The following is a 10,047-nucleotide window of genomic DNA, read 5'->3' as shown; positions in this document are numbered from 1 at the left end:
TGGAATACTTCCCAGACTTCCCTCCAAACACAGGCAGCAGTAGTCCAAGCTTTTATTTAGTTGGTTAGTGGCAAGTTCTTTATTGATTTCAGTTGTACAAAAGAACATAAACCAAGCCATTAGTTGAAAACTGTTCAAGCTGTTAATACTGCTGAATTCCAAACCCTCTTTTTGTAATTTTTTTTTTCCCCAGAAACCCCTAAATTTGCCTTTCCCCCATCCTGAAGTGTGGGCTGTAACATGAGTGCCCTGCAGGCAGCCATGAGTGCTGATCCCTGCAGTGAGCTGGGTTAACACTGCCAGAACAGTGCCCTGCAGGAGCTCTGAGAGCTGGGGGCATCCCCCAGGCCCTGGGGCAGAGCCAGGGCAGGGCTCAGCCCAGCTGGGAGTGCAGTTCCAGCCTGGAACACCCCCCTGAGCTGAGCCCCCCTGAGCTGAACCCCTCCCCAAAGCCCTGGCTGCACCGAGGGCTGTGCACAGTGCCTGGAGTTAGTTCCAGTGGAAAACCCTGCCCAGGGAGCTTCAGTGGAGGAAGGGGAGGATGGAGCTGTCAAACCACTCCTCGGAGAAGTGCAGGTGGTCCCCCTGCACCCCCAGGAACACCAACTTCCCTGCTTTGTCCATCTCCTGCAGCCCCAGGCGATCCTGTGGGGACAAGGGGGAGATTCCAGCTCTGCTCTCCTCCTCAAGGAGGGGGAGAGGGATTCCAGGGGAGTCCTGGAGCAAAGCCTGGATCAGAACCAGAGCTCCTGAAACTCTGAGGGGGATCCTGAGCCAGGCAGGAACCTCCAGGGTCACTCCCAGGGTTCCACCATGCCAGGAATGGCTGAGGGAAATGTCCCCCCAAACAGCAGCTCTGGCAGGGGGAGCAACGCCCCAGGAGTGACAAGAGAGGCCCCAGGGACAGGAAAGGGGGCACAGCAGAAGCCCCCAGCCCCCAGAACTCACCTCTTTGTACAGCGACGTCTCCTGCAGTGGGATGGTCTCCTTGGCTTGGCCACTTTTGTAAAACCCAAACCACTGCAAAAAAATGGATAAAAAAGTGCAGGAAGAGCTGCTGAAGGGCTGCCAGGAGCCAAGCAGCTTCCAGGGCAGTGCCAGGCCTGGGTTAGTGCCCAGCCTGCCCCCAAAGGACAAACCAGAGCCAAGGAGGCCCCAAAAGCTGCCCTGCCTTCCTCACCTCAGAGATTGGAGGGTCCACCATGGTATCGTTGAGGAATTTCACCATCACAAACTTCTTCAGAGCCATCAGGTTTTTCTTGTAGGTCTCGTTGATGCCCTGGATGGAAGCAGAACACATCCAAGCCCCTGGAGAGCCCAGAGACAGGGAAACTCCTCAGCCTGAACCTTCCCCAGGCTGTCCTGCTGCCAGCAGTGTCCTCACCCTCTCCTGGTTGATGTCAGCCAGGAAAATGCTGCTTTTCCTGTACTCCTCCTCCTTGAGCGGGTCGTGCCAGTACTCTGCCTGCACCAAGCTGCAGAGGGGACAGAGGGGGCTCAGCTGCAGAGGCAGAGCTGCTGCCAGGCCCCCCGGGCTGTACTCACTGCTCCTGCACTGCCTTGCTGTAGGCTCCCAGGTCCAGCGTCCTGCGGATCCAGTCGCAGAGGTGGGAGCTCTCCCCAGGGCAGCGTGGGAAGCCATACACCCCTGGCAGGACACAGCTCAGTCAGCAAGCAGGGCTGCACCCCTCCTGCTGCTCAGGAGACACCCCTGGCACTGCAGGAGAAGAGTTACCCAGGCAGCTTTTAGCTCTGCCAGCTCCTCAGGCAGCCCTGTGGCACAGAGAGGGGACGGGCAGTGCTGGGTGCTGCCATGAAACCCTCCCTCTCCACCACAAACAAACAAACAAACAGCCCCTCCCTCTCCACCACAAACAAACAAACAAACAGCCCCTCCCTCTCCACCACAAACAAACAAACAAACAAACAGCCCTCCCTCTCCACCACAAACAAACAGCCCCAGGAGCTGTGGGATCCCCAGGGCAGAGCATCTGGAGTTCATTCATTCTCTCAACCCCGCACTCCTGAATTCCTTCTCACAACTCCCCTTTCCTTGGGGATGCTGATTGTAAAATGCCCCCGGAAGGTTCAGTTCCACAGATTTCCCACAAAATAACCCATCCCAAGAGCTCCCAAGGCGTGTGAGAATCCCCCCCAGGCAGAGCAGCCCGCTGCTGCCACAGCTCCCTCCCCACTGCCGATTAAGCAAGATCAAGATAATGAATCAGCAAACACTAATTGGGCCAAACTCATCAGACCCAGGCAGGACAAGGGGACAATTTAATTAGTGAGAAAGTGCTCAGAGTGCAGGGCAGGGCCCCAGAGGTGCCAGGGGCTGTGGCAGGGGCTGGGGCTGTACCTTGGTGCTGTCCCCCGATGGAGATGAGGCTGAGCATGGCAGGAGCAGGGCACCTCTGGGCCACAGCCCTCCTGGGGGACAGCAAGGGGCTGAGCAGGGCCTGAGCCCCAGCAGCAGGGACACAGGGACACAGGGACAGAGGGACAGAATCACAGAGGGACAAAATCACAGTGACAGAGTGACAGAGTCACAGAGACAGAGTGACAGAGTGACAAAATGACAGAATCACAGAGTGACAGAATGACAGTGACAGAGTGACAGAATCACAGAATTACAGAGTGACAGAGTCATAGAATCACAGAGTCACAAAATCACAGAATTACAGTGACAGAGTCACACAATCACAGAATTACAGTGACAGAGCCACAGAATCACAGAATCACATTCACAGTCACTGGGTTGGAAGAGACCTCCGAGATCAGAGTCCCCCCCAGCCCCACAGCTCAGCTCACCTGGCCCCCAGTGCCACAGCCAGGCCCTGTCAAACCCCCCCAGGATGGTGATGCACCCCCTCCCTGGGCAGAACATTCCAGAATTTACCACCCTTTGTGTAAAAACCTTTTTGCTGACACCCAACCAGTATTTCCCCTTCAGAGCTGTGTCCTTTCATCCCGACAGCTGCCCTCTGTGGGTTTGGGCACTGGGGCAACACTGGCAGGGCATGTAACCTGCCTGGAGCAGCAGGGAAACACAGCCCGCCCCCTCACAGCACTGCTGCACTCAGGAATTAACATTCTGTGTGTGCTGGGCACTTCTGGAGGGTGAGCCACGAGGGGGGGAGCCCCCAGAGCCCCGGGGGCTGGCCAGGGGCACACTTACAGGAACTGGGCTCCCTGGGAGAAGCCCATGGCGTTGTAGCCTCCCCGCAGCCGGGGCTCCGTGGCCAGCTGCCTGCACACCTGGCTCACCTGCTCGTTGGCATTCATGAAGAAGCTGTTCTCCATGTCCTGGGGGCAGAGCAGGGGGCACTGGTTGGAGCTGGGGCTGTTTGCAGCTCTGCAGGCACAGCACTGGGGCTTGGGGTTTGGAAAGGGGACCTGAGCTTTCACGGGGGCAGAAGTGAAATTTCAGCTCTGAGCTTCCCTTCACCTTCACTTCCCTCTCCCCTCACCTTCACTTCCCTCTCCCTTCACCTTCACTTCCCTCTCCCCTCACCTTCACTTCCCTCCCCCTCCTGCTCTGGTTGCCAAAAGTGTCTCAAAAGGGGCAGTGGCATTTCCCCAAACTCCTTCACAACTTGAATCTCTTCAGATTTTGTTAAAAAAAAATTAAAAAATTAAAAATCAAACTGCTCCAGAACCCAGAAAAGCACCCCAGAGTGCCCTGAGAAATCATTCCAATAAATGCCACAGCACTACAAAAGCCCTGGGAAAGCCCACGAAGGTGCAGAGCTGTGGAACTGATTTCCCTGAGGTCAATCAATGTTGGCAGAGGAGCAGCGTGGCCAGGGACAAATCCCTGCCTCAGCTCCCTCCCTCCCCCGCCCTGCCTGCCCTGCCTGGGGTGTGCTAATCGCTGGATTTGCATATTAATCCAATTTAGGCCAGGGATTTGTTTTGCCCGGTGCTTTTCTGCCGGCATTAGCCGGACTTTAGCGGGCTCTGCCTGTCAGAGCAGTTTACCTCAGCGAGAGGAGGGGATCGCCAGAGGAATCCCGCTGGGATCCCGCCGGACCCGCGGCCGCAGAGGCTCAGCCCCTCACCTGGAGCAGGCTGCTGCCGATCTTGAGCGACAGGACGAAGATCCCCGGGATTTTCTTCTCCACCAGTTTCTGGATGTAGCCCATGCTCACCGGATTGCAGCAGCTGTCTCCTGCCGGAGGGAACACCGAGATGCGCCACGGCCGCGGGCCTCACCTCAGCTCCAGGGGCACCGGGAGGGAGAGCACGGCACCGGGAGGGAGAGCACGGCACCGGGAGGGAGAGCACGGCACCGGGAGGGACAGCACGGCACCTCCCGCTGCCCGCCGGCACCGGCGGAGCGGGGCACGGCAGCGAGCGGCCCCCGGCCCCGCCCGGCCCCCAGCCCAGCCCCGCGGCTCTAGCGGCGGGTCCCGCTCACCCATGCCGTGCCAGATCACCAGGGGCGCGGCGGCGGCCGCGGGGCCCAGGCCCAGCCCGAGCAGCGCCAGCACCGGCACCGCCGCCCTGAGCGCCGCCATCTTGGCCAGTCACATGACCCGCCGCCGGCGAGGGGCGGGGCGTGACACTGGGCAGGGACAAACAAGGAGTGGGCGTGGTCTAAAGGGGGCGTGGCCTCGGGCCTCCGGGGCCGCGGGTTCGAGTCCCGCCCAGAAATCCCAAATTTGGGACAGTTCCTTCTTCTCCCCTTTCTTCTGTAGCAGCTGGCAGTGGTGAAATAAAGGCTTAAAATCGCCCCCATTCCTGCAGGGACGATCCTAAGGGGAGAAATAAAGGTTTAAAATCGCCCCCATTCCTGCAGGGAGGATCCTAGGGGGAGAAATAAAGGTTTAAAATTGCCCCCATTCCTGCAGGGACGATCCTAAGGGGAGGAATAAAGGTTTAAAATCGCCCCCATGCAGGAAGAATGAACTTTGGTTTGGATTTTCTCTACGTCATGTCTATCCTAAGTCAGAACTCTTATTTCTTCTTTTTCTGTTTTTTTTTTGGTTTCATGCTCTGCCAGTGAGGGGGTTCTCAAAAGAAGCCGTGGGACACCTGATCCCAAAGGAATATCCCACAGAGGGAAAGTCATTCCCAGCACAGAAACTGGGGTTCAGGAAGGATTCCTGCACCAACCAGGTCTGCTGAACAACTGCATTGCGCACCGCACGTTTGGGTTGTTTCCCCCTCTCTCGTTTAATTGCAATTGCTGTTAATATTAACCCTAATTAATATTTGGCTGCGTTTTCATTAATGAGCATTAATGGACGGGGGTTGCCATGGCAACCCGGCCCTCCGCCCGCCAGGGGGCGCCGCCGCCGCGCGCGCTCCCACAATTCCCCGCGGCCGCGCCCCGCCCGCCTCTTCCCCGCCTCCATCATGGCGGTGAGTGCCGGGGCCGCGGGCCGGGCCGCCTCCATCCGCCGCCATCCGCGCTCGCCGGGGCTCTCCCGGGCGCGGCCCGTGCGGGCGGCAGCGGGGGAGGCCGGCGGGAGGGGCGCGGGGGCGGGATGGGCGCGGAGGAGGCGGGGGGGCGGCTGCCGTGACGGGCCGCGGCCCGCCCGGTGCAGCGGCCGGCGGGGCGCGGGGTCCGCCCGCGGCGTGCCGGGGCCCGGGCGGCCCCGGTGAGCCCCGGCGTGCTCTGTCCGCAGCAGGAGCAGGGTGAGAAGGAGAACCCGATGCGGGAGCTGCGCATCCGCAAGCTCTGCCTCAACATCTGCGTCGGCGAGAGCGGGGATCGGCTCACCCGCGCCGCCAAGGTGCTGGAGCAGCTCACGGGCCAGACGCCCGTGTTCTCCAAGGGTGAGCGTGCGGAGCAGCCCCGCCTGGCTGTTTTCCTGGCTGTTTTCCTGGCTGTTTTCCTGGCTGTTTTCTGTCCTTTCCCGTTTTTTCCCCTGGCTGCTTCCTCGGTTGTTTTCCGTCCTTTCCCCTGACTGTTTTCCTGGGTGTTTCCCGTCCTTTCCCGTTTTTTTCCCCTGGCTGTTTCCTCGGGTGATTTCCCTCCTTTCCCGTTTTTTTTTTCCCTGGCTGTTTTCCGTCCTTTCCCGTTTCTTTCCCTGGCTGTTTCCTCGGCTGTTTTTCTGTTTTTTTCCCTGGCTGTTTTCCATACTTTCCCTTTTTTTTTCCCTGGCTGTTTCCTCGGCTGTTTTCCCTCCTTTCCCGTTTTTTTCCCTGGCTGTTTCCTCGGCTGTTTTCCCTCCTTTCCCGTTTTTCCCCTGGCTGTTTTCCGTCCTTTCCCGTTTTTTTCCTTGGGTGTTTTCCGTCCTTTCCCGTTTTTTTCTTCAGCTGTTTTCCAGTTTTTCCCCTGGCTGTTTCCTCGGCTGTTTTCCCTCCTTTCCCATTTTTCCCCTGGCTGTTTCCCTGGCTGTTTCCCTGGCTGTTTTCCATCCTTTCCCATTTTTTTCCGCTGGCTGTTTCCTCAGGTGTTTTCCGTCCTTTCACGTTTTTTTCCTGGATGTTTCCTCGGGTGTTTCCCATTTTTTCCTCTGGCTGTTTTCCGTCCTTTCCCATTTTTTTTCCCCTGGCTGTTTCCTCGGCTGTTTTCCCTCCTTTCCCCTTTTTCCCCTGGCTGTTTTCCCTCCTTTCCCGTTTTTTTCCTCAGCTGTTTTCCGGTTTTTCCCCTGGCTGTTTCCCTGGCTGTTTTCCCTCCTTTCCCATTTTTTCCCTGGCTGTTTCCTCGGCTGTTTTCCCTCCTTTCCCGTTTTTCCCCTGGCTGTTTTCCCTCCTTTCCCGTTTTTTTCCTCAGCTGTTTTCCGGTTTTTCCCCTGGCTGTTTCCTCGGCTGTTTTCCCTCCTTTCCCGTTTTTTCCCTGGCTGTTTTCCCTCCTTTCCCATTTTTCCCCTGGCTGTTTTCCCTCCTTTCCCTTTTTCCCCTGGCTGTTTCCTCGGCTGTTTCCCACCCTTTCCCGTGGGTGCAGCGCGGTTCCCAGGAAAGGAAAAGCTCCAGGAGAGCTCGGGTCGGGAGAACTGGGAGCCTTCAATCCTCAGGGACTCGCGGTGTTTTAGTTCTGTCTCCACACTCCGGCTGCCGCTTGGCCGGCACCCCTCAATCCGGGGCGCGGGCTGCTGGGTTCTGTGTCATTCCCTTGAATCTTTCGGTGTTGAGAGCTCGGATTCCCCGGGAGGGAGATCCCTGGCTGCCCCCTCAGGGTGACTTGCTGCCCACAGCCCGGTACACGGTGAGGTCCTTCGGGATCAGGAGGAACGAGAAGATCGCCGTTCACTGCACGGTTCGCGGGGCCAAGGCCGAGGAGATCCTGGAGAAGGGGCTCAAGGTGAGGATTTTCAGCTGCACCTCTGCTCGGTGAAGGATCAGAACTTTTCCTTTCTGACCGAAGGGGTGTGTGCTCCCAGGTGATGTGCCTGACCCAGGTACAGGTCAGAAATGTTCACACTTCACCTGGGTGCTGTTTCAGCCTTATTTAAGAGCTAATTGGTGCAGCAGCTGATTTCTTTTGGGGTTTTGTCTTTGCTGCTGGGATTTGGAAGTAAAATTTTTGGGGTGAATAGCTTGTGAGCGGGTTGGGGGTCTGGTAGTGTGCAGGAGTTTTAATTCTCCTTCCAGTCAGGAACAAAATAATGACCAAGAACCAACGTTTCAGGTGCGAGAATACGAGTTGAGGAAAAACAACTTCTCAGACACGGGCAACTTTGGCTTTGGAATCCAGGAACACATCGATCTGGGCATTAAATACGATCCCAGCATTGGGATCTACGGCCTGGATTTCTACGTGGTGAGTATTCCCTGTGTGCTAGGCTTGTGGGAGAGCTCCAGAAGGAGCCTGGAGCGAGCACTGCCTCCCATGGACTCGCTGCCAAAGATAAACTTGGGGTTTGTTGATGTTTTTTTAATCTGAGATTCCCAGAGCTGCCATAAAACCCCTGATTTATGACAAATCTCACAAAGCCTCTTCAGAAACAACACAAGTTGCTCTGACAGCAACTCCTGGGATAACACAGAGCAGCAGGGCTGGGTTTGGGGAAGGAGGGAGCACCAAGGCATCGCTGATGAGGAAATGAGGGAACTCCAGGCTTCCCTCCTGGAACCCTGTTCAGTTTAGGACAGGCAGGATGAAGCAGTGCTGCTGGCTTTGTCCTGCAGGTGCTGGGCAGGCCGGGTTTCAGCATTGCTGACAAGAAGCGCAGGACTGGCAACATCGGGGCCAAGCACAGGATCGGCAAGGAGGAAGCCATGCGCTGGTTCCAGCAGAAGGTACAGTCCCCCTCTGCTTTGTGTCCAGCAGAATGCCTCGTGGGAAGGCTGGAGCACATCACCAGATCTTAATTAGTGCTTAAATCGTGGGTTTTTGCTGTCCCAGAGCAGTAGAAGCTGCTGCTTGGAAATAGGAACATTTGTGCATTTTTGGGTGTGCTGAGCTGAAAGAGCAGCTCTTGGCAGGAGAGCTGGAGGAGTCACCAGCTCTTGGCCTCAGCTTTTGGAGGAGCTGCACGTTTGTGAGGCAGGAGGCAGGGTTAGCATTTGTTGGGCTGACACAGCTCCAGCCTCAGCTGACAGACTTGGAGGATGGAGGGATCCACAAATAAAACAAAATCTTGGTTTTATCTGTCTATAAAGTCAATAACAGGATAATGAATGGCAGCTGCTGAAACCTGGGTTGGAATATCAGAGGTGGAGACTCCTGGTAGTTTCTTGGGGGTTTTTTTGCTAAAAAGAGTGGAGTCTGCCTGGACCTACACAGGTCACACCCTGTGCAGGTCACACTGCTGCCTGAGCTTGCTGAATTCCTGTTTCCCCCATGCTGCCTGGTTGTGCTGGATGTGGCACAGATACCCTCAGGGCCCGGATTTTGGGCTGCTTGTTTCAGGGATCTGTGCTCTTACCTGAGCACAGCCCCTTGGACATTCCAGCACAGCACATTCCAGCTGGCTACAGGGAAACTGCTCTGCCACGTCCGTGTGGGCTTGGAAGAATCTGGTGATGCAGGTTTTCTGCACAGCAGCACTGTGCTTTTACCTGGCGCTGATTTCTCACTTGGTTCTTATTTTATTTTTTTTCTTTTCCCCTCACAGTATGATGGCATCATCCTTCCCGGTAAATGAGCAGTTCCTGTTACTTCCAGAGAAGTAAATAAATTTTTCTAACCCCTAACCTGTGTTGTGAATTTTGTGGGGAAGCTGATGGGAGTGAGCGTCCTTCCCTGTTATTTTTTTTCACTTTTTGTGTTTTTCAATCCATGCTGCAATCCAGTGCTTCAGGCTGGGGAGAAAAGCCCTTCTGTATTTCTTGTGTCTGCCTAAGCTTCGAGATGGAGGCAGCTCAGGGGACAATTTCCTAGCTGCCAGAGTTTGCAGTGACCCCAGACATCAGCGTGCCTCCTTCTCCAGTCCCACACCCCTGAGCTCAGTGTCCTTCCTGCAGCTGCCTTCAGTCAGAGCCTGAGTCACAGCCAGCCTGGAGAACACCTGGCCACGGCAGCACCAGCCCCTCTTGCTGCTAAGAATTCCTCCACCCTGTTTTGGGAAGCATCAAAGGCTTCTCCCCCATTTCCCATTATCCAGCAGCTCCCGGCCCCACACTGGGTGTGTGCTGGCTCTGTGACTCACCCACAGGCTGGGCTGCTCTTGCCTTGCTCTCAGACAGGTTTGTCCAGGGGGAAGCTCTGCCCAGCGCCAGGATTTGCAGCTGGGGGCACAGAGACCCTCAGCTTTCCCCATAAACACCCTCCTCCCAGCCAGCTGACTGCTCCTGACACTTCCAGCAGGCTTTTGGGGTGCTGTGGGGTCAGCCACCCTCCCCGAGAAGGGGCTGGACCCAGGGCCAGACTGGGACCTGGACTGGGCTGGGCTCAGATCCACACTGAGACCTGGACTGGGCTGGGCTCAGGCTCAGACTGAGACCTGGACTGGGCTGGGCTCAGGTCCAGACTCGGCTGAAGACACAACACTGCAAGAACACCCTCAGCAATCCCAAAGAAAAGGATCTATTTGGAGGCAACAGGAGCAGGTGTGAAGTGACATTGCCTCAGGAAAAAAAAATGTGTCCAGTTCTGGGCTCCTCGGGTGAAAAAAGACAAGGAGCTGCTGGAGGGGGTCTGAAGGAGGGAAC

At 56.6% G+C, this 10,047-nt stretch overlaps 2 protein-coding genes across 2 annotated transcripts; one reads left to right on the top strand and one right to left on the bottom strand.

Annotated features, from left to right (window-relative positions):
• Nucleotides 1-50: 50 nt before the first annotated feature.
• PPT1 (palmitoyl-protein thioesterase 1) lies at nt 51-4,556 on the bottom strand. The gene is made up of 9 exons (XM_064398143.1): nt 4,421-4,556; nt 4,062-4,171; nt 3,179-3,306; nt 2,360-2,430; nt 1,546-1,648; nt 1,385-1,475; nt 1,181-1,279; nt 949-1,020; nt 51-645 (listed from the first exon to the last, which is right to left on the bottom strand). Exons 1-9 carry the CDS (start codon nt 4,518-4,520, stop codon nt 523-525), a joined length of 897 nt encoding a protein of 298 aa, XP_064254213.1. The 5' UTR covers nt 4,521-4,556; the 3' UTR covers nt 51-522.
• A 737-nt stretch (nt 4,557-5,293) lies between these two features.
• Nucleotides 5,294-9,090, top strand: RPL11 (ribosomal protein L11). The gene is made up of 6 exons (XM_064398356.1): nt 5,294-5,367; nt 5,634-5,784; nt 7,149-7,255; nt 7,583-7,714; nt 8,083-8,193; nt 9,012-9,090. Exons 1-6 carry the CDS (start codon nt 5,362-5,364, stop codon nt 9,039-9,041), a joined length of 537 nt encoding a protein of 178 aa, XP_064254426.1. The 5' UTR covers nt 5,294-5,361; the 3' UTR covers nt 9,042-9,090.
• Nucleotides 9,091-10,047: the final 957 nt, after the last annotated feature.

The sequence above is a fragment of the Passer domesticus genome, chromosome 24 (assembly GCF_036417665.1).
Source record: "Passer domesticus isolate bPasDom1 chromosome 24, bPasDom1.hap1, whole genome shotgun sequence".
Lineage (NCBI taxonomy): Eukaryota > Metazoa > Chordata > Aves > Passeriformes > Passeridae > Passer > Passer domesticus.
The sequence above is the reverse complement of the archived record's forward strand: the minus strand, read 5'-3'. Positions and strand labels throughout refer to the sequence as shown.